Source organism: Panicum virgatum, chromosome 9N (assembly GCF_016808335.1).
Source record: "Panicum virgatum strain AP13 chromosome 9N, P.virgatum_v5, whole genome shotgun sequence".
In the NCBI taxonomy this organism is placed as follows: domain Eukaryota; kingdom Viridiplantae; phylum Streptophyta; class Magnoliopsida; order Poales; family Poaceae; genus Panicum; species Panicum virgatum.
The window spans coordinates 9,290,161-9,311,719 of NC_053153.1; the positions used below are offsets into that span (position 1 = coordinate 9,290,161).

General features: G+C 49.0%; 4 protein-coding genes across 11 annotated transcripts; all 4 read left to right on the plus strand.

Moving 5' to 3' along the window:
• The first annotated feature begins 2,734 nt into the window (after positions 1 to 2,734).
• LOC120691134 (prostamide/prostaglandin F synthase-like) lies at positions 2,735 to 4,300 on the plus strand. 2 transcript variants are annotated; one of them, XM_039974116.1, is made up of 7 exons: positions 2,735 to 3,102; positions 3,197 to 3,243; positions 3,339 to 3,453; positions 3,531 to 3,575; positions 3,685 to 3,744; positions 3,833 to 3,928; positions 4,021 to 4,300. In XM_039974116.1, exons 1-7 carry the CDS (start codon positions 2,824 to 2,826, stop codon positions 4,144 to 4,146), a joined length of 768 nt encoding a protein of 255 aa, XP_039830050.1. In that variant the 5' UTR covers positions 2,735 to 2,823; the 3' UTR covers positions 4,147 to 4,300. The 2 variants fall into 2 exon arrangements, with proteins under 2 accessions (XP_039830050.1, XP_039830051.1); XM_039974117.1 differs by having other exon boundaries at positions 2,737 to 3,102; positions 4,024 to 4,300.
• Positions 4,301 to 4,625: 325 nt separating this feature from the next.
• LOC120691133 (thioredoxin-like protein AAED1, chloroplastic) lies at positions 4,626 to 7,938 on the plus strand. Of its 7 annotated transcripts, none has more exons than XR_005682114.1 (9): positions 4,626 to 5,117; positions 5,419 to 5,465; positions 5,575 to 5,689; positions 5,962 to 6,006; positions 6,742 to 6,801; positions 6,908 to 7,003; positions 7,095 to 7,113; positions 7,192 to 7,336; positions 7,582 to 7,938. XR_005682114.1 is itself a non-coding variant. In XM_039974111.1 (8 exons), exons 1-7 carry the CDS (start codon positions 4,827 to 4,829, stop codon positions 7,309 to 7,311), a joined length of 774 nt encoding a protein of 257 aa, XP_039830045.1. In that variant the 5' UTR covers positions 4,626 to 4,826; the 3' UTR covers positions 7,312 to 7,336; positions 7,582 to 7,938. The 7 variants fall into 7 exon arrangements, 4 of the variants coding, with proteins under 4 accessions (XP_039830045.1, XP_039830046.1, XP_039830047.1 ...); XR_005682115.1 differs by having other exon boundaries at positions 7,192 to 7,332; XR_005682116.1 differs by having other exon boundaries at positions 7,192 to 7,328.
• Positions 7,939 to 10,634: 2,696 nt separating this feature from the next.
• Positions 10,635 to 15,263, plus strand: LOC120691990. Its single transcript, XM_039975205.1, has 5 exons — positions 10,635 to 11,119; positions 11,209 to 11,336; positions 11,433 to 11,545; positions 13,855 to 14,040; positions 14,888 to 15,263. The coding sequence occupies exons 1-5, from the start codon at positions 10,785 to 10,787 to the stop codon at positions 14,915 to 14,917; spliced, it is 792 nt and encodes a 263-aa protein (XP_039831139.1). The 5' UTR covers positions 10,635 to 10,784; the 3' UTR covers positions 14,918 to 15,263.
• A 445-nt stretch (positions 15,264 to 15,708) lies between these two features.
• LOC120692996 (probable zinc metalloprotease EGY3, chloroplastic) lies at positions 15,709 to 18,512 on the plus strand. The gene is made up of 4 exons (XM_039976402.1): positions 15,709 to 16,715; positions 16,799 to 17,221; positions 17,333 to 17,571; positions 17,693 to 18,512. Exons 1-4 carry the CDS (start codon positions 16,113 to 16,115, stop codon positions 18,201 to 18,203), a joined length of 1,776 nt encoding a protein of 591 aa, XP_039832336.1. The 5' UTR covers positions 15,709 to 16,112; the 3' UTR covers positions 18,204 to 18,512.
• The last annotated feature ends 3,047 nt before the right edge of the window (positions 18,513 to 21,559 follow it).

A 21,559-nucleotide genomic window follows, 5' to 3' on the forward strand; every position in this document is an offset into this window, starting at 1 on the left:
TGCGGAGATCACGCCGGCGTCCTGGCAGCTCCAGCGGGCGACATGGTGGCTCATGTAGAGGGTACCGTCCCCTGCACTTGACGTGGCGGCGCTCCGAGGGTTCGACGGGCGGAGGTCTTGATCAGGTCGCGGTTCAGGCTGCGCCCGAGGGTCGTGCCCATGCCGTTCGAGGGTTCTGCAGAGAGGAAAGTACGAGGGAAGGACGAGGAGTTGGCAGCACAGTGGCGGGAGCAGCGCCGAGCACGTCTCGCACAGCGTCGCAACTTCCCACAGTGTCGCCACAGCGCTGGGGATGGCCTGAGCAGTGACCGGAGATGGTGGATAAGACCCTGGTCACAGCCACTGTGCGGAGTGGTAGCCTGACGCCGTCTGATCCGGGTGCTGCTGCAGAGTGGTTGGCATTTAATGCCCCCGTACGGCGGATGGGCGAGCGGTTGGCCATTTGTCCTTTCCGTCGAGGGGTGGCCTCGAGCGAGGCAGAGCTGGTCCGCTTCCCCGAGGGTGGATTCGCTACCCTCGAGCAAAGCGGAGGTGCGGGGCGCTATCAAGGGCCTCGGCGGGGAGACCTCGAGCGAGGCAGAGATTGCCCCGCGGGTTCGAGGGGGGTTCGAATGGGCCGCACTGTGTACTTGGGCCGTGGATTGGGCTTCTTTGAGTCTCTTCCTTTCCTCCGGATTGGAAGGAGGCTGTTGGCCTTCGTGGGCCCATTTGCCTAACATATGTTTTGCGTTTTAAGAGCGATTGGGTCTCTTAATTAGGGTGCCCCTAATTATAGTACCCGACTGGATCTAAACAAGGCCTTAGAATCCATGGTCGTCAGCAGCATGCCCTCTAAGGGTGGAAACAGATATTTATTTGAATGTCAAATTTTTGGTCATTTTTCTTCGATTATGGACAAATAAGATATAGAATTTACTACGTAAATTCATAGCCTTATTTAACATTGACCTTGTAAAGATTCATAAAAACTAAACCTCAAATTTATCATATATATTCTCAAATAATAGATATAAAAATTCGAATACGGATTGGATACGGATTCAGATGTTTTTTCACCTTTTTAATTGTAGGGAGCAAATAATGCATAAAAAATCTATACAAAATTTTATTCTTATGTGTAATAATATGCTTGATAATATAAAAAAAAATTAGCATAAAATTTCAAACATATCTATTTTAAAATATCAAATTTGTTATGAGAATTCGGATGTCTAGTTCCACCCTTGCCTCTGTAGAAGCTGATGATAAAATGCAGATCGAGCAGTAAGATTCTAGTGCCGGCCGGCAACAAAAAACCGAAGAAGCTCCGAACTGCCATACGCTAGCCACTAGCAGCGCATGAAATCTCAACGGCTCCAGCAAACTGGGTGGGTAACCGCCGGTCTTCGGTGTCGCTCGTAGATAGACCTCGCACGCAAGCCCTAGGCCGGGCAGGATTAGGACATGATTGTAGGCGGTGCCAACTAACCCCTTTTTAACCCTACTTTGGGAGCCCCCCGGGCCCGCTCGCCGAGGGATGATGCGTGCCTCGCCGCACATGGGGAGGGGATGGGAATCTCGGTTTGTTTACGCGGGGACGCGTGCCCTACCTCCCTCTCTCTCGTCTTCCTCCTTCCGGCATGGTCCCCGCGGGTTGGGATTTGTGCAGCAAAGCGGGAATTGACTACACCGCTCAATGAATGGCCGGTCCAAAAATTAGTGGCGCTTGGAAAACAAACTTTACTGCTCCGGCTTCTATCTTCGCCTGGCCCACCGTACTTTAATTTTCGTTGATCCTGTATTACTAGTAGACCGTAGACTTCTGCTACCCGTATACTCCGTATGTATACAAGTACTCAGTACTACTACAACTACTACAAGTCTCCCACTACTTGTGAGTTGCGAGTACTATGAAGTCTCCGATGAGGGCTCCCATAACCTTTTCGCTTTCAGTGGCGGGAGCAATGCAGGCGCGCGGCAGCTCGAGTCCACGTTCACATTGTTTGGAACCGATCCGTAGGATCCAAGGGAGCGGCGCGCGCAGCGACGCCGTGTGTTGGCACACCGGGTCGCCGACGCGAAGGATCCGAACCCACCAGCAAATGTAACGTATGTATGCAGTCTGAAATGAAAGGACTCGACATTTTTTTTTGAAATTAGGACCCGACATTTTTACTACGAATCTCGATGGCCAGGGGGGTAACGTGAGGCTTAATCCCGGCCGGTCTCATGCTTCACAGCACGGTCATCGCGGTCGGTTAGGTCTGGCATCAACGGCGAGCGCTAGCTAGGGAGACATCTTCCTAGGTACTTGCGTTAAGGAAAACATCTCTCAATGTGACTTTGGGCTTCCTCCATACGTACATTAGTTTATCGCGTCCTGCCTTGAGATCACAACGCTAGGGTATCCTATTGAGTCCTATCCAAGCTAACAGAGGTAGCTTAGTTAACTAACAGAGGTCGCTGAGCACTAAGCAGCAACGATTTTTTTTTTTTTGATTGAGATGAGATGAGAAAGTGGGCGGCGGCAACGCGAGAAAGGCCGAAAGCACTTGTGGGCTAAGCCCAGAGGCGGTCATCGTCCGAACTATGTTGGTGGGCCAGCTTTGGTTAGATTCACGTGAATTCGGCCCAGGTAAATCCACTGGCCCTCGCACAACCTGGACCGATTCGAAAAACTGGCGCCGAGGCTGCGCCACGCGGCCGGCCTCCCCGCCGCGCACCAACGGTGGCCACAGGCTCGCTCGCGGTCCGTCCCACTGGCGGCTCACCGGACACGCGCTCCTGGTCAGGCCTTGCCTCGGCACGTGCGCCTGCGTCCGTCCCCACCCCAGTTCTTTCTCCATGGCGACGGCCATCTCGCTCCGAGGCGCGCCACCGGCCGCTCCCCGCGCGCGCAACTCCGGCCGGCTCGTCCGAGTCTCTCCCCCGCAAGCTTCTCTCCCGCGCGGAGGGGCGCGCGTCGGCCGTCGCTCCCTGAGCGTCTCGGCTGCGGCGGCGGACTCCTCCAGTTTGCCGCCCGTCACCGGCGCGCCCGCGTGGGACGCCCTCGGCGGCGTCTCCGTCCTCGCCGCGGGCACCGGCGACGCCGTCCCGCTGACGGACCTGTGGGACCCCACCGAGGGATCCCCGCTTCCTGCTAACTACTCCGTAGAGCTAGAGCCGATCACCGGCGGCTCTGCCTTCGTGTCCTATGCTGAAGCCTTCACGCGCGCAGGGGGTGGCCGTGGTGGCGCTGCTGAGGCATTTCGGGTGCTTCTGCTGGTGAGGAGAGATCGGGCACGCTGCATCCTTACAGTTTCTTGTTCCTTCGTTGCTCGCGACTGCTCAATTTTGGGCGCCGTGTCCAATTGTCGCAGCTGGGAGCTGGCCTCGGTTCTGAAGGACTCCATGGCGAAGTTCGACTCGGCCGGGGCTAGGCTGATCGCCATCGGCGTCGGCACTCCCGACAAAGCTCGCATCCTCGCCGACCGGGTAAGAGACCTCGTGCTGTATTTGTGTACTCGGCGGGAGTGGCTCGCAGCTGAATTTATGAGATGCCTCCATTGCAGCTGCCGTTTCCTGTTGATTTCTTGTACGCGGACCCCGATCGCAAGGTTACTGCCCCCCTCCTAATCTATCTGAAACTGCTCGAATGTTTGGTTTGTCTGAAATTCTGAATGTTGTGTGTGTACGGCTGAATTGAATGCGAACCCATTGTTTCAGGCTTACAACGTGCTGGGACTGTACCATGGTTTGGGTCGGACGCTCTTCAGTCCATCTAGTGTAAGCGCCACTACATGCTACTGTACTGTCTTTTGGCAGTGCACCCATTCCATGGCGAACTTTTGATGTTGATGTCTCTGAACTGAAGGCAAATATATACTCGAGGCTCGACTACATCAAGAAGGCGACGAAGAACTACACCCTGGAAGGCACCCCAAACGACCTGACCGGTGTCCTGCAGCAGGTTGAAATCCTCTGCACCCACCCCTGTGCGTGCAACCATAACACGAAACTCTGAAGAATCTCAACCGCCGTTCGTTTCGTTTCTGTCTCCACCAGGGTGGAATGTTCGTGTTCAGAGGGAAGGAGTTGCTGTACGCATGGAGAGACGAAGGCACAGGCGACCATGCTCCTCTGGACGATGTGCTCAGCGCCTGCCGCAATGTTCTTTTTTTGAAATAAATGCCGCAATGTTCCAGTCGCTTGATACTTCCCCCCTTTTGTTAGCCGGATGTGCAAGGCAATGCATGTGCCGGATACTAGCTAGACTGAAAAACGGCTCTGTTAAAAAAAACCGTTCTGTTCATCCATCGGACGCAGTACTGAAGTTGCTAAAGGAATCAAATCAAAGATTACAACAAAATGGGAAGCATATCTCCTCCAATGAAATAGACCTGCTTGGTCACTCAAATTCATCTCTCTTTAGTCACGCAAATCCTGATATCCCAAGTTCCTAATTCGTACCAGTAGAATCACACTTTAGCAGCACACAAACCCAAGGCCCGATTCAAACAAGACCCTATTGCAAGGATGGAAAACTGCCATGACTGATGCCTCCTTCCAAATTGGCGCGTTCTGCACGTGTAACCTCCAGCTCCAGGCAGCCAGTCAGCCAATGAGCCAGCAGTCCAGCACGGGAAGAAGAACAGTTTCGTCAGGCCTCTCGAAGAACCGGCACGCCCAGTTCAGCGGTAGGAGTAACCCGTGGCCACACACCTCCATCCCCCGCATCCCGCCATCCGCAACCGCCTCCGTCCCACCGCAACGGTCACCTCCTCCTGCGTCCTGCCGGCGCCCTCCAACCTCGCCTCCCCTCCTCTCCTCCGCGGTTAGGGTTCCGCCGCGTCTCCCGTTCCACACCCATGGCCGCGCCCGTGTCCGCCTCTCTAGCGACGCGCGTCTCCCTCCCGCCGCGCGCGCGCTCCGCCGCCTCCTCTTCCTGCGGCCTGGGCCTCCCCTCCCTCCCTGGCCACCGCCACCGCCACCGCCACCTTCGTCTCCGCCGCTCACCGTCGCCGGCAGGGACTGCCGCCGCGAGCTCCGCGTCCGTGCCTTCCCCATCGGGCACCGGCGACGCACTCGGTGGCGTCGAAATCTACTCCGCGGCCACCGGCGAGCCCGTCCTGTTCAGGGACCTGTGGGATCAGAACGAGGTACTCATCGAATTCGAGCTTGGTCAACTCAAGCACGGATGTTTCAACTATGAATTTTCGTAGTTATGTTCCAGTCATGATTACTGTCTAAAGCTTTGCAATCTTAAAGGTCATAGTATTCTCTCTAAAAAAAAAGGTCCTAGTAAAACGGGGGAATTTTTTTGACTGAACAAAATCGTTCCTACTGCAGATTGAAAAACACAACCTTTTTACTCAAAATTATGCAGTGGCACTACGAGAACTTCCCATGGATTCGATGCTACACATACATGACTTATCGAGTGCTTGATTATCTGTGCAGGGAATGGCTGTAGTTGCGCTACTAAGGCATTTTGGGTGCCCTTGCTGGTGAGAAAGGAAGCTTAATTGTATCTGCATTAGCTGGTATAACTTCGATGTTGTTTCTTTAGTTTCTTTCTTTGGGTTAACTGTCAGCTCTGCTTTGCCCCCCATGTAGCTGGGAGTTGGCCGCTGTTTTGAGGGACACAAAGGAGAGATTTGATTCAGCTGGTGTAAAACTGATTGCTGTTGGTGTTGGCACTCCAGCTAAAGCCCGTATTCTTGCTGAGCGCGTATGTATATGCCTCATTTGGTAGCATAGCTTTCTTTTAAATATTGAACACACCAACAGTGTCTGAAATTCTGAATTTTCACCATCTATTCATCATATTGTTTTCTACAAATAGGAGTAGAATAAGTAAAATGATCTTGTTTGTTCATTTGCTACACAGCAAATATCTAAAACAAGAGACAGAAACATGCTCATCTGCTTTAGCTTGTGTACTGGCATCCTGCAAAAAGTGTCCATCCCTTAATAAATTTCTCTAAAAATTATTTGATGCAGTTGCCCTTTCCGTTGGAGTACCTCTATGCAGATCCTGAAAGGAAGGTACTGATCCGGTGCTCACCTATTCATGATTTCTGAACCTATTGGATGTTGACATAATGTATGCTATAGCCTAAATGATACCTATAATATATTACGATTAACTGTTGAATGAACTGCTTTCTTTAATACACATCCATTTAACCTATAGATTTCTCCTTATCATTTATCTACAAGGGTTTCCTTGCTATTTTGTTGTCTAGACCTTTGGATTTCAGTAACAGGATCTGCACCATAAAAACATGTAATTACTATTTTGAGGCAACATTTATTTGTTATGCCCAATTCGATGAAATGTGAATCTGAAAGATGAAAGCATTTTTTGTCATGTCAGTAAATGGAGAAATATTATTGGCGGTTTATTTAAAAACATACTTCTTTCTAGACTTCTATAGCTGCAGAACTGGATTTCTGTTCTCTAATCATAAATTATGTTCTTATAACTTTCTCTGTAACTGCAAACATACCATTATAAACGACCTTCACAGCTGTTTCTTGATTCTTCTAATAAGCATATGTCATTTCTTATTCCTCTTATTCGCTACAAAGATATATGTTGATTGTTGAATACCTCTCCGAAGAACATTTACGTGCCAAGTGTTGAATGAGCCAGATGCCTAGATGCATGTACATACCATATTGGTACATTAGGATCAGTGATGTAACAATTAGAAATTTCATTCTATCAAAACCTTTTCTTCATTTCCTGATTGCCCAACTCCAATTGAACCTTTTCAGGCGTATGATATCTTGGGTCTATATTTTGGTATTGGCCGCACATTCTTCAACCCAGCCAGTGTAAGCAATTAAGCATCAATTGTGTAGCAACGATTTTGCGCTTGCAGTTTTTTTGTTATGAGATATGTAATGCATAGTCTTAAACATTTGAACATAATTTTTCAAGGTGAAAGTGTTTTCACGGTTTGACTCCCTTAGGGAGGCAGTGAAGAACTACACAATCGAAGCCACCCCAGATGATAGGGCAGGTGTCCTACAACAGGTTAGATTTTCTCCAGGTACTTAAAATGGCTTCTTCCACCATAAGTGGAACGTACCTTTGCAATTTATGGAATTGTTTGTTTCATATATAGGGCAGGTGTCCTACAACAGGTTAGATTTTCTCCAGACACTTAAAATGGCTTCATAGAATCTTGATTCATGGAATTGTTTGTTTCATATGTGTTTTAGGGGGGAATGTTTGTATTCAAAGGTAAAGAACTGTTATATGCAAGGAAAGATGAGGGCACAGGTGACCATGCACCTTTGGATGATGTGCTCAACATTTGCTGCAAAGTTCCAGTAGCCTGATGGCACATCCTACGAAGTTCAGTAGGTCCAATTCCTGTCCATCTTAACATAGATCACTTTGGGCGTTCTTTATTAGCAATTTCTAATTGCAGCCTGGTTACAAAAGGGAAAGTAAGAATATACTAATAACGTGCATATTGTTTCATCAGTTATCTTTTGGCATCAAAAGATCCTTTTCTTTGTTCACAAGCTGCACACGGTTCAATATGTTCTTCCGGTTCCCTGCATGCCAATTGTTGCATAACCTCATTCTAAGTTACTTCCGTACAGTTAAAAAGCACTTTCGGCGCCCCCTGATTCCTGAAGTTCCAAGAGTGCCTGCTGCAAGAGTGGCTTGTCCATCGGTGTGCATCTGATATCCGAATGTGCCAAGCTTCATGCCTTCATGTATAGTATAGGTCGAGATGCCTGGTTTACTTTGATATGTTGATGGCGGTGGATTGTGCATTGTCAAGCCCCGATTGGATCCAAGTACTAATGGGTGAAAGTGCTAAAATTTCGCACTTGCTCATCCAAACGGGAGTGCTAATGGTGTGGGCTAAACTTTAACCAAGACTTAAAAACTTTAGCATGTGTATGAGTGCTAATATGTGCTAAAGCTTAGCACTCAACTTTAGCTCATTCAAACATACCCTAAATATTCAAGTTGCTGTTTAAGAGCATCTCCAAGAGAGTAGTAATAACATTAGCTAAATTTAGAGATTGAGAGGTTAACTAAAAAATAAAATATTTCCCAAAACTAAGAGGTAAACCAACAGACTCTTTTAAATTTGACTCCATATGCTACCGTGCTAGTAGGCCCCGCGTGTCATACTCTCTCTTATCTTCTTCCTCTCTCCAACTCCTCTCCTACCCAGCATGGCCGTGCCGCTGCGGTGCCCCCTCCGCCGCCGCGCACCATCTCCGCACTCGCGTGCCGTTGCTGCACAGCCACCCCTGCGTGCGTCAGCTCCGCCGTCGGCTCCACGGTCGCCGAGCAGCCGCGCTGGCTCCCGCACGCACGCTTGGCCAGTCTGCTCCGCCCGCACGCCCCGGTCCGCTCTCCCCGTGTGCAGAGCAGTATCAAGAGTTGGAGCAGCAGGTTCCGAGTACAGAGGAGGAGGAGCAGATGCCGAGTACAGCGGAGGAGGAAGAGCAGCAGATGCCACAACTGATGGTCCAACAATCTGGCATGGTAGCGCCCGCACGCCCCGGTCCGCTCTCCCCGTGTGCAGAGCAGTATCAAGAGTTGGAGCAGCAGGTTCCGAGTACAGAGGAGGAGGAGCAGGTGCCGAGTACAGCGGAGGAGGAAGAGCAGCAGATGCCACAATTGATGGTCCAACAATCTGGCATGGTAGAGCAGCTTTCTGCAGGGGAACTGGAGTTCTGGAGCTCGATAGGGGTCGATATGTTCAAAGCACTAACTGTGCTGAGCAGGAGTTCTGGAGCTCCAACGGGGTCGCCCAACGTCTGCCTCCGCCATGCGAGCTGCGGAGGAGCATAGCAGTATAGAGAGCGTCACAAAGGCGCCCGGGCCTCCGCCGTGCAAGCTGTAGCCGCACCGCCGCCAGCTCCCCTGCGCGCCTCTGGTGCTCCTGCGCGCGCCGAGCGACGCGTGCGGAGCAGAGGCACTGCTGGAGGGAGAGGCTGAAGGGGAAGAGGCGGCCGGAATCAGGCGGCGGTCCGCTCCGCCGCGCCGGCGAGCTGCGGAAGCTGCACGGGAGGACCAGCGGGAGGGCACGCGGGGACCACGGAGGCCGGAGGGGATGGCGAGCTGCATCTGCTCGGCAAACAAAGCGAGCGGACGGAGCTGAGTAGCGAGTCGGATAGCGAGAAGAGAGTTTTGCAGAGACTGTTGGATCTTATTTTTACCATGATTTTGCTACCTTTAGCTAGTTAACTCATTTTAGAGAGGCTCTTGGAGATGCTCTAATAATTCTTGATGTATGCTGCACATCTAGATAGTACATGGTAATACTAATAAAATCTGGAAAGCAAAGTTGGTCCTGGCTCTTTCTCCTAAATGAAAGTTTAGCACTTCCAGAAAATTTGCAATCATAGAATCCATGTGACCTTGGCACTTCCAGAAATCTTGGAAACATAAAAACAATGTGACCTTTTCTGCCGTTCAAAATTTGGATCTGTGATCTAAACATTATTCCGGAAATCTGCTCGACCTGTTATTCAGTTTGTGACTGGAGCTATAAAACAGGTCCTACCCATTCATGGTGTGTTTTATTGTGTCATGTCCAGGACAACAATTCAAAAGAGTTCAAACTTGCTGCAAATGTCATAAATTCCTACATAATCCCAGTTTGTAGTGTTCGTTGGCTCTCTCCCTCAAGTTGGCTGGCTGCAGGCTGCAGCTGCTGTCGCAACGGCTGCTGCTGCAGCCAGCTCTACCGAGGGGGCGTTTAGTTCCCAAAACAAAAAAATTTTGGGTGTCACATCAGCGTTTGACCAGATGTTGGGAGGGCTTTTCGAACACTAATTAAAAAACTAATTTCAGAACTCACTTGGAAACCGCAAGACGAATCTTTTGAGGCCTTTGACCGCATCATTAGCACATGTGGGTTACTGTAGCACTTATGTCTAATGATGCCCTAATTAGGCTCAAAAGATTCGTCTCGTCGTGTACATCCAAACTGTGTAATTAGTTTTGTTATTTAATTACATTTAGTGCTTCATACATGTGTTTAAAGAGGAGGTGAAAATTTTTGGGTGAAAATTTTTGGGAACTAAACGGACCCCGAGTCAAAAGATCTGTGCAGATCCTTCATCATTTTTTTTTGAAGTTAACAGATCCTTCATCGTCATCAAAGAATAATGAAACGCCATGGCCGCCAACCCCGTTTTCCATGCGACGAGACGACAATTTCACAAAAAGACAAATGTCCGCATGGAGTACTAAATGAAGTCTATTTGCAAAAATTTTTCAGGAATGGGTGTAACTTTTCGAGACGAATCTAATGAGCCAAGTTTCATCATGATTGGCTACAGCGATGCTACAGTGACCACGCTCAAACATTCCCCAATCGTACGGTCAAAGGCCTCATTAGCTAGAGCAACTGCTACAGTACCATAGTTGTGGAGGTAATTTTATAATTAGACTTTATTTAATACTCTTAATTAGTGGTCAAAGCATCGAAAAGTTTTTCTCAAAACTTTTTCAGAAAGTAACCAAACACGGCCTTCGTGTCACCGTCCGTCTCCGCATCCAACGACTGGCCCGGGCCCGCCGCGGCCGCCTCCACACGGCCACAGGCCCACAGCCCATAGCGTTGCCCACACACCCATCGCAAGTTCCGGTTCGTCCGTCGTCCCGTTCCGGCCTCGTCGCCTCGGCCTCGCCTCCTGCACCCCAATTTTGAGACCACCTCAAAGCAAAATTTAGACCACCCAAACCCGGACGCAAATCCCACCCCTCCCTCCGCCGTCCCCACCGCCAGCGCCACCGCTCACCTGCGAGGGCGAGGGGCCGTACGTCCGCGACGATGCTGCTCGTGAGCCAGGCCGCCAACGGCTCCCTCTCGGCGCGGCGGCTGCCGCCCAAGCCGCCGGGCCCCGCCGCGCCCAACCCCTACCCGCTCTTCGCCAACCCGCGCCTCCCGCGCCGCCGCCTCGCGCTCTCCGGCGCCGGCGCCGACCAAGCGCCCCGCCGCGGTCCGCCGGCCCCGGCCGCCGCGGGCGAGGGCCCCTCCGGCTCCTCCGCCGCCACCGAGGACCCCGTCCTCGTCCGCGTCGCCGACGACGGCGTGCCCCTCGAGGGCGTCATCCAGATAGAGAAGCCCGGGGACGCCGGCGCCGAGCCCAAGCTCGTCTCCTACGCGTACGTGCCTTATTGTTATCGACTTATCGTGTCGCCCGCGCCATTGGTTCGATCCGGTTCTCTGATTCCCGTTCCGCGTTCGTTCGCAGGAAGTTGGGGCTCCTGACCGGCGGGGACGTGCTCTGCCTGCTGCTGTTCTCCGCGATAGGGAGGTTCAGCCACGGGCTGCCCGTGCTCGACGCGGACACGTTCAAGACGGCCGACCCCTTCATTGCTGGTTAGGGAAATCCGCAAATGGCGTTGCCGTTTCGTGGTTGTTGTTCATCTGGTGGGCGAATGGATGGGTTGCTCACTGATTTCGGGTCTTTTGCAGGGTGGTTGCTCAGCGCCTACCTCCTCGGTGGATTTGGCGATGATGCAAAAGGGCGTAATGGCGTGGGGAGTGCTGTTATCACCGCGGCTAAATCATGGGTTGTTGGGATACCGGTAATTATCGATTTATCAGTTCTGCCGTTTCAATCATGAGTCGTAAAACGGGACTTGAATGCTTGCCATTTGTTGTCCAAGGTCAACAATGTTTGATATTTTTGTAACTCGTGATCTTTATTAACCTTTTCATTCACCTACCGAGCACCATTCTGTTGTTACCTGTTGCTTTCATAAGAACTAGCAAGGTGGCCCGCGCTAATAGCGCGGCTAGTCTAATTTCAGCTATCATAGTAATATGTACATAAAATTCATTTTTTTCTCTAGGTAGTTTCTTTTTTTCCTCATAGTGATGAGGTATATGTGTACATTTTTTTTAAGCATTCCAGAAGTAGGGCCATTTATTTCTACTTCGATGGAACCAACTGTTCATACTATTATTACTAAGTTTTATAATTTTATTCTAAATTTAGCTTTTTACTAATCAAAGTATCACAATAATATTTTGTGTTATTTATAATTCTAAAATTAGATGTAAACTAAGATTAGCTCATATGGTAGAACTTGTCCACTTGTGTTCAAGACTAAAAGTTCTCGACTCAGCATGAGTCCTCACATTCAGTGGTAGTAGATATGCCAGTTGACAGCGAGATGCTTGTAGTGACTTTGGGATCTACTTGCTCAATCCCCTGGAGGTGCTCGAGAGTGGTAGAGTTGCGTGCACGTATTCATAGAGGTGAGTATGTGTGCATGTTTGTGAGCATGTGTGCTTGTAATTTATTTCATAAAATAAAATTCTAAAAATATCTATTTAGTAATTGTATTTGTCATAGACTTCTATTGTAGCTATTTTGCATCCCAATTGGTATGCAAATTGATTGCTAATTTTCTTTATCCTTTAATTCCATATTTAATTTTTTATTAGTCTGATTTGACATGGAGCCATTGTGTAAACTGCTAATTTATTTACGATAATTTCCTAATTTTTAAAATTTTAAATATATATAGTATTCTTATTTAATATGGATTTTTTGAGTTAGTCTAGATAGTTAGATCTTCGTAATGCTTCAGCTCGACATACAGACATACAGTTTGGCGATGGAAGCCACACTCCACAGCATGAAAGAACACACCCGCACGATGCCCAAATTGAAACAATCTGATATGGATACATGTATCACAAATATTTGAACTACAATTCCATAGCCCAATACGGGCATATGCAAGTCATTCCCGTCGTTTTGTTGGAGTGCTCGTTAGCCTGATCAGTTTCTCTAGGCATGCAGCAAAACAATTTTTAGTAGCTATTTACTTTTCATATTCGGTAAGGATTTTTAATCGAAAGCAAGTTTTATTAATTTATCAATTCTGAAATTATATATACAACCCGTATTTGATGTGGACTCGCCCGTTAGCCTAATCAGTTTCTCTAGGCGTACGGCAAAATAATTTTTAGTAGCTATTTACTTATCGTATTCGGTAAGGATTTTTAATCGAAGGCAAGTTTTATTAATTTATAAATTCCGAAATTATATATACTAATCGTATTTGATGTGGACTCTTTGTTACTAATTGTATTTGATGTGGACTCTTTGGGTTAATCTTGACCGTTAGATCTTCATAAAATCCAACAATGCAAATCCTTCTCTTTTTTAGATTAACGTGGGAATTTCTAGACCCTCTCGGCGAACGTGGTGGCTTCTTTTAACACTCCTTTAATAATATAATAGATAAGAATTGGCTGATTCAGATCATTTTGCATTTTCATTTGCCTTTCAACTTTACATTAGTATCCATGCATATATGCACTAAATACACTGCAAAGTACATTTATTCAACATCTGTTATAGTGATTCAATTATTCAGGTATTATAGGGGCTGTCTGGTTCTCGTTTGTTAACTGTTGAGGGCCGTTAAGTTTGCACCACGTGTCAATCTCCCATGAGGGAGTCTGATAAGCTTTCCGTGTGCTTGATTGCCCTAAAGATAACTTAACCCCACCACCTTTTCGTGATATGGTTTTGTTGGCGTTACTTAATATCTCAACCTTGCTAAACCAATTTGGATTTTATTTTTAGTTGAGCAAGCAATCCAAATTTCCAAACAGACCAATAGACAATTGACATGATGAGACATAAGAGCCAACCCATTACCTGTGATCAGAGGTTCTCTCACTTTGTGTAGTGTTGAACAAATATAATATTGTTAAATTACAATGAACCTACAGCTGCATAGGGATTTGAACGACAGTGTGAACTATGGTTTCTAGGAGTTCTGCATAAAAGTTATGGTAACTTAAATATTTCCATGTCTTGATATCTAATGATAGTCAAATCAGATGCTGACTCTGATTCTCTTTCTTCTGCTAGTTGGGACTTGTGATCCGAGCAGTGACATCTGGTCATATTCCACCTACTCCTTTTATCTTGGTAACCATGGGAAGTACAGGGGTCTTGTTAACAGCTTGGCGTGCCCTGGTATCTCAAATTCTTTCCACTGGACAAAAGCAGCAGGATGATGTCTACAGGCGTGGAAGTCCTTTTGAGCTTTTTGAGGTCAGTAATTTCGTGAACTGAAAAAACCCCCTCAGAATTTTACTATTGCAATATTGTAATCCTGCTATGGAACACGAAGCATGGGTGCACATGGATATGGAGTAGTTTACGGTGATGGTATCTAGTTCTGTTTCCGAAGAAATTTCACTGAGCATGGATACCATTGGCACATGGATATGGAGTAGTTCAGACTAATGGTATCTAGTTTTGCTTCCAAAGAAATTTCAGACTCTTCACCTTTGCAGTGCTGTAACTAGATTTAATTTCAGACATAGCAGCAACACAATATATGCAATTGCCCATCATTTATAAGGTTTACATGTTCTCAGTATACAAACAATGTAGTGTCATGGAAAACTTGTTTTGTTTATTCTTTCACGAACATAGCATGCTATCTTTTGTTGCGTGTATTGCTCTATTATTAAGCTATTAGTTGCTTGCCATTCGACATGTTCTTTCTCAAATCACCAATATATTTATTACCAAAACTTGTCATGAATGGAGAATATCATCTTTGCAACATTTTAGTAACTAGGAAGGCCTCTTAAATGAATAGGATGACTAAATTGAATTTTGTTCCTTATTACATACAAAAATAAGCTCATATAATTTGTAAGGGGAGATCACTGCTGCTCATGTTTGCCACAAGGTAGGAACTTGGGAATTTGGAATCGTTAAGATTAACTAGTGATAAGAAAACTGAATGATATTGTTTACTCTTAACAAAAGAGGTTCCTACCATAAGCAATGTTTTGTGCTTTGTGCAAAAGAAGTTCCTACCATAAGTAATCAATGTTCTTGAATACCTATGGCATGCTTCTCATTTCACGGTTGTGTATACTTGCAGTTACTGACTTCACTGGTGCGGAGGTGGTGATTCTGAAAGCTGAAGCCACAAAAATCATAATTGCCGCCCACCACCAGGTTCAACTACCTGCGTGTAAGTACAATTTTGAAGGTGAAGAAGAGCAGACTAAAACCTAGTTCGGAACATATGCCGGATCAAACATTCTTTGACAAGATCACACCTGCGACTATGTGCTAAATATCTTATCCATAAGATGTTACCTGATCAAGAACTTGTAAAATTATAATCTGTAGCTTGACTCGTCCTAATAAGTAAACGTCGCCTCCTGCTCCGGTATCTTTGTTTCCAGTGTTCCACTGCTATTGACTCAGTACTTCACAAAAGCTTACATATGTACTGTGATAATTTTTCTACACTGTGCCAGATTGGTTTCCCTTGGGCAGAATTGCTGGAACACGTTTTTGTTGCTTATTTAGCTCCACAGCAAGTGTGGACCCAAAAATTGGGGGAGAACTCAGATGGGAGAAAATGGCCCTGTTTGGTTTCATTCTAGATTTCTTAGAACGGATATTCTAGCCTCTGCATGAAGGATCAAATGAAGTCTATTTACAAAATCTCTTTAGGGATGGTATAACTTTTCGTGATGAATCTAATGACGGTAATTAATTGATGATTAGCTACAGTGATGGTACAGTAATCATCCTCAAATCAAATCACGTGGTCAAAGGCCTCAATTAGAATCTTTAGGGCTCCTAGCGCATGGTTTTAAAGTTGGTTGTTAGAATCTTTAGGGTTCCTAGCGCAGGGTTCTAAAGTTGGTTTTGTAAACTGACTTTGTTTGACACCGTAATTACCGGTCAAAATATTACTATTCTCTTAAAAGAATCAAACCAAACAGGGCCAATGAAATTGAGGAAGCCTTTCCAGGCCCGATCCACACATAAGGCTCCAAGCCAGGCAGCCAGCGTACCCAGCTGCCGCCAAGTGTCCGTCTCCCCCAGGCAGTCGGATAAGCCGAGGCCTCATCCTGGGTCTCAACTCCGTCGTCGCCACTCGCCACCTCCGACCGTCGCATTCTTCACGAGTCCTCCGGCCCAGCACGCGCCTTCTCAAACCTTCTGGACTTCCCGCCTTCCTTCCTTCTTCCCATCCATTATTCCAAACCTTTTTAAGCTCTCCCCATGGGGCCTGACCTCCTCAGATTTCGCAGCAAAAGATCAGAGGTAGAACAAGCACACCTTCAAAGCTCCACAGCTCGTCGCCAATGGCGTCTGCTTCTCTCGCGTCTTCACTCTTGTGCAGCAGCAGCGGTTCTACCAGTAGAAGCGCAGCCGTGCCGAGGGTGATCCGGATCCCTCTCTTCTCCAAGAACCAGTACAGGCCGCCTCTTCGGCCTCTCAGGAGTAGATCGGTAGTTAGGCGATCGTTGCAGCAGGAGCAGGAGGAGCGGACGGACCCGGCCTCCTCCGTCTCCGTAGCCTCCGGCGAGCAGCAGGAGGAGGAGACGACGACGGCGTCGCATCATGTCGGAGGGGAGGATGGCGCGAAGACATCCGGTCATGCTGGAGGAGCAGAGGGAGGCGAAGGAGAAGGCGATGGCGAGGCGAAGAGGAACACGGATAAGCAGCAGGAGGTGGACTGGAAGTCGGACGAGGAGTTCAAGAAGTTCATGGGCAACCCCTCCATCGAGGCCGCCATCAAGCTGGAGAAGAAGCGCGCCGACCGGAAGCTCCGCGAGCTGGACCGCGAGCCCGACGCCAACCCCGTCGCCGGCCTGCTCCGGGGCCTGGCCAAGGACCAGCTGGCGCGGGAGAAGCAGAGGCTGGAGCTGGCGGAGCAGACCTTCAAGGCGCTCGACCTCAACAAGGTAATAAATTGCCCTCCTGATGAACTCGCTCTGCTTGGTTTGGATTATCAGGTGAGATTGAAGAAGATGTTTGGTGCGTGCAGCTCAAGAGCTGTTTCGGGTACGACACGTTCTTCGCGGTGGACGTCCGGCGGTTCGGCGACGGCGGGATCTTCATCGGGAACCTGCGGAGGCCCGTGGAGGAGGTGCGGCCGAAGCTGGAGAAGAAGATCGCCGAGGCCGCCGGGACGGAGGTCACCCTCTGGTTCATGGAGGAGAAGGCCGACGACATCACCAAGCAGGTCTGCATGGTTCAGCCCAAGGCGGAGATCGACCTCCAGCTCGAGGTCACCAGGCTGAGCACGACGTGGGGCTACCTCAGCGCCGTGGCGCTGGCCGTCACGACCTTCGGGACGATCGCCCTCATGAGCGGCTTCTTCCTCAAGCCCGGCGCGACGTTCGACGACTACGTCTCCGACGTGCTCCCTCTGTTCGGCGGCTTCCTCACCATTCTCGGCGTGTCCGAGGTACTGTACTGCTGCGTAATCTTCAGTCCCCACCAGGCATGCTTAATTAATTATGTGCTCGCCATGCCACGTCTGTCGTAGCGCTGATGATCTTGGAAAATATAATGGCAGGTCGCGACGAGGCTGACGGCGGCGAAGTACGGCGTGAAGCTGAGCCCGTCGTTCCTGGTGCCGTCGAACTGGACAGGGTGCCTTGGCGTGATGAACAACTACGAGTCGCTGCTGCCCAACAAGAAGGCCCTGTTCGACATCCCCGTCGCGCGCACGGCCAGCGCGTACGCCACGTCGATCGTGCTCGCCATCTCGGCGTTCATCGCCGACGGCAGCTTCAACGGCGGCGAGAACGCCCTGTGAGTAGCCCTACCGCACCGAAGCCATCTCGCCTTCTCTTCTCAGCAGCCGTTTTGGTCGGGGGCAGACAGCTCTGACGACGGCCCTGTCTGAATCTGAATCTGAATCTGAATCTGGCAGGTTCGTGCGGCCGGAGTTCTTCTACAACAACCCGCTGCTGTCGTTCGTGCAGGTGGTGATCGGGCCGTACGCCGACGAGCTCGGGAACGTGCTGCCCAACGCGGTGGAGGGTGTGGGAGTGCCCGTGGACCCGCTGGCCTTCGCGGGGCTCCTGGGCATCGTGGTGACGTCGCTGAACCTGCTCCCGATCGGGCGGCTGGAGGGCGGCCGAATCGCGCAGGCGCTGTTCGGGCGCGGCACGGCGGCGCTGCTCTCGTTCGGCACGTCGGTGCTCCTGGGCGCCGGCGCCATCAGCGGCAGCGTGCTGTGCCTGGCGTGGGGCCTCTTCGCCACCTTCATCCGCGGCGGCGAGGAGATCCCGGCGCAGGACGAGATCACGCCGCTCGGCAACGACCGCTACGCGTGGGGGTTCGTGCTCGCCGTCGTCTGCCTCCTCACGCTCTTCCCCAACGGCGGCGGCACCTACTCCGCCTCCTTCCTCGGGGACCCCTTCTTCAGGGGCGGCGTCTAGGCGACGCGCCGTGGCGGACAAGTAGTAGTAGAAGGGTTTGGATGCCGATGCCTGTACAGACGTACGTAGTCACTCTACTAACCAGTAACCACTATGCAATCTCCAATTCTCCATATCAAAATCCTTTTCTTTTATCATATCAAAATGACAAAATCTTTTGGTGATATAGCATCACATCCTGCAAGTAGAGTTGATGTTTCAAGGAGCCTTGAACACGGGGGATTTCAATGAATTTTGTAAAATGCACACATGAACGTTCAACGTCGTGTATTTTGTTGGTTTGAAATCAATATACGGCAGTTCCATTTCTGCGGAAATAGCAAAAATTCTGATTCAAATTGGAACCAAAACTAATAAGGCCGTGTTTAGTTTGCGAAAAGCTTGGAGTTGGAGTATTGTAGCACTTTCGTTGTTATTTGACAATTAGTATTTAATTATGGACTAATTAGGCTTAAAATATTTGTCTCGTGCTAATCAGTTAAAACTGTATAATTAATTATTTTTTCAACTGCATTTAATGCTCCATGCATTGTGGCCGAAGATTCAATGTGATGGATAATGTAGAAAAAGTTTGAGAACTAAACAGGGCCTAAGATAAGATGCACTGGATGCTGTTGCCTGTTGGGCTTCGACTTTAAACAACATTAATGGGCCGTCGGCTCGGTCATTTCACCAAGAAGACGATGATTTTTTTTTATTTTAATCTTTTTTAATTTAATATTTTAATAATAGCCCGTCCAGACCTAAATTTCCAAGAACTAGCCCTTTTGGTCGCGCCAAGTCCCGTGGCGCGACTCCCTGAAGAGTCACGCCATATGCTTCGGCGCGACTGAGCTGCCACGCTGGCACACGCGTACCAGCGGGCTTGACGTGGCAAGGCTGAGTCGCGCCACATGCTTTGGCGCGACTGAGTCGCGCCATGCGGCGTGGCGCAACTCAGCCTAATACAGGCCCACCCGGCCAGCCTCCTCTTCCTCCTCGTCCCATTCTTTTTTCCTCCACTCCCCACTCGACCCGACCTCCATGGCGCCGCCCCTCCCTCTCCCCCTCTAGATCCACTCCATCCTCCACCCGATTCGAAGGGGAAACGAAGGGAAACCGATCCTTGGAGATAACTCCTCCATTCTAACTAATTGGTTTTCCTTTATTTCGCGGATTTTTTTAGGGTTTGAGTTGGTTAGAATTTTTTGTAGGGTTTGAGTTGAAATGGGCCCAACAATTCGCTAGGCTCCTTGGCGCTGTCGGCCGCCGCCACCTACGCCTCTCGTCGCTGCCGGGTCCCGCCCATGGCCCTGCTTGGCTAGCGCTAAGGCCACCCCTCCTGCCTGCGCCGGGTGCCGCTGCCCTGCGGTGCGTGCGCGGAGAGCGCCCCTCCCGCCGGCGCTGGGTGTCGTGGCCCTGCTAGGCGTGCGCCGACCACGCCCCTCCTGCCGATGTCGCCCCGCCTCCAACACCGACCTCCAATCCGGCCGCGCCCCGCCACCGACGCCGGGCCTCTCCGACGGTCGTGCGGCCCGCCCCTCCCCGACGCCCTCCTTCTCTCTCAGCAGGTCGTCTCCCCCCTGTTTAGGAGTAGACATTTTGTTATTGATGCTGAATTTGTGATACGGACACGCGTAGCGTGACTGAAAGAAGTGGTGTCAGGGATGGATGGCATGAGCTTCAGGTCGTAGAAATTTTCCATGTCATGTCCAAGTTATCTGGTTTCATCGGTTTGGGAAGATTGTTGACGTTTACTCTCATGCCTTGAGACATCAGCTCTCATATTTTCGGCTGGTAGCTAGAGTTTGCTTCGATTGCTGTCTTTTACAGAATTCTCTGATGTGCACGGCAGTTTTACAGAGGTGCTACACTATGGCTAGACGTTAGACCACATACAGTTAATCAGCATCTGCAATGATAGGCAAGTAGAGTCATTAGGTAGCCAAAAGTGAGATTATGGGGTTAATCATTGTCTGGGCTGGTGTGTATGATCTACTACCTACTACTTCTTTTACGCATTGTCCATTGGAGTACAGTAAAGTTCAGTATGATGGAGCATCACATTCGTATATATTCAAACACTGGCACATGTCAGAGTTCTTCTCGTCGGTCGTCACAGGCAATGCAGGTTTTATCTCAGTTGAATTGAATCTGAAAGCTTGTGCCTTGATCTGTTCTTGACGCAGGTGGTGGAGGTCCATCGCATAGCCCTCCCGCGACGAACACATCCTCGGACAACACCAGCGGTGGACAGAGCAGCTCCAGGCCCCCAACGGCGTCAGGAAGCGGTAGAAGAGAGCGTCTTTTGGTGCACATGAATCTTGTTTATCTATCATGCACTACTGTAATTTGAATTATTCTTGTAGTAGACTTGTAATGTGCACTTTGTGGTCATGTATTTGTACTACTATTATTAGACGTGTAATGGACCACACTTTGTGCAATAGAATATATTGTAATGTCCTATCAAACGGGTAATGTGATATCTACAATTTTGTGATGGGCAATCAAGTATCTTGTCTTGCAAGGAGTCGGGCCATTTCTCTTGGCACCAAAGTATCTTGAGCCAAAGTATCTGGTCAATGCTACCACGTGGCGTGACTCCTTTACGAGTCGCGCCGAGTGGCTTGGCACGACTCTTCAAAGAGTCACGCCATTTCCAGCGGCGCGGCTCAGTGAGGAGTCGCGTCAACCTTTGACCCCGATTAGATTTGGCTCAGATCAAATTTTTGCTAACTAGTCACGCCAAGGTAAATGGCGCGACTCCAGAAAACTGAAAAGAGTATGAAAATAAAACATAACAACAATTTGGAAAGCAAACATAGTCAGTAGTAGACAGAGTAAAACAAGTGATAATCTTGAAATAACACCACACTGATAATCTTGAATAGATACACCCAGACATACAACAAGTGAACATGAGCACTGAGTTACATAATCCCATGCACATGATGCATCGTCAGTAGTGGCACAAAGAGAGCCAGATAGTTAGGATATACATCCTCTGAGCTTGATGTCTCCTCGGACTCCTCGCTGACGATGTCTTGCGGTGGTGCCTCCTTGCCCCTCCTACGAGGGGTTGCAATACCGAGAGCCCCATGTTGGCCGCGACGTCCTCCTATGAAAGAGAATTTATTCAACATATGTATAGCTAATCACAATCATTAAGTATCAGAAATGAAAAAACAACAAAAAGAAAAAGAAAAATAGGTGATCAAAATTGACAAAAAAAAGGCCATATATGCATCATAGTTCCTCCTCAAATCACATATACTTATGTTCATACATCTATGCTCATACATACATTACAGTGGCTCATCTAATCTTCTATCTTATTTTTAGCAGTTCCTAAAGCCACCGATCTGAACTAGTAC

Coding starts and splice junctions, on each gene's coding strand:
- LOC120692996 (XM_039976402.1), top strand. CDS start 16,113: ATGGCGTCTGCTTCTCTCGCGTCTTCACTCTTGTGCAGCAGCAGCGGT. Junction 16,716..16,798: donor AGGCGCTCGACCTCAACAAG/GTAATAAATTGC, acceptor TGGTGCGTGCAG/CTCAAGAGCTGTTTCGGGTA. Junction 17,222..17,332: donor CCATTCTCGGCGTGTCCGAG/GTACTGTACTGC, acceptor ATATAATGGCAG/GTCGCGACGAGGCTGACGGC.
- LOC120691990 (XM_039975205.1), top strand. CDS start 10,785: ATGCTGCTCGTGAGCCAGGCCGCCAACGGCTCCCTCTCGGCGCGGCGG. Junction 11,337..11,432: donor GGCCGACCCCTTCATTGCTG/GTTAGGGAAATC, acceptor GGTCTTTTGCAG/GGTGGTTGCTCAGCGCCTAC. Junction 14,041..14,887: donor GTCCTTTTGAGCTTTTTGAG/GTCAGTAATTTC, acceptor GTATACTTGCAG/TTACTGACTTCACTGGTGCG.
- LOC120691134 (XM_039974116.1), top strand. CDS start 2,824: ATGGCGACGGCCATCTCGCTCCGAGGCGCGCCACCGGCCGCTCCCCGC. Junction 3,454..3,530: donor CTCGCATCCTCGCCGACCGG/GTAAGAGACCTC, acceptor CCTCCATTGCAG/CTGCCGTTTCCTGTTGATTT. Junction 3,929..4,020: donor TGACCGGTGTCCTGCAGCAG/GTTGAAATCCTC, acceptor TTCTGTCTCCAC/CAGGGTGGAATGTTCGTGTT.
- LOC120691133 (XM_039974111.1), top strand. CDS start 4,827: ATGGCCGCGCCCGTGTCCGCCTCTCTAGCGACGCGCGTCTCCCTCCCG. Junction 5,690..5,961: donor CCCGTATTCTTGCTGAGCGC/GTATGTATATGC, acceptor TATTTGATGCAG/TTGCCCTTTCCGTTGGAGTA. Junction 6,007..6,741: donor ATGCAGATCCTGAAAGGAAG/GTACTGATCCGG, acceptor GAACCTTTTCAG/GCGTATGATATCTTGGGTCT.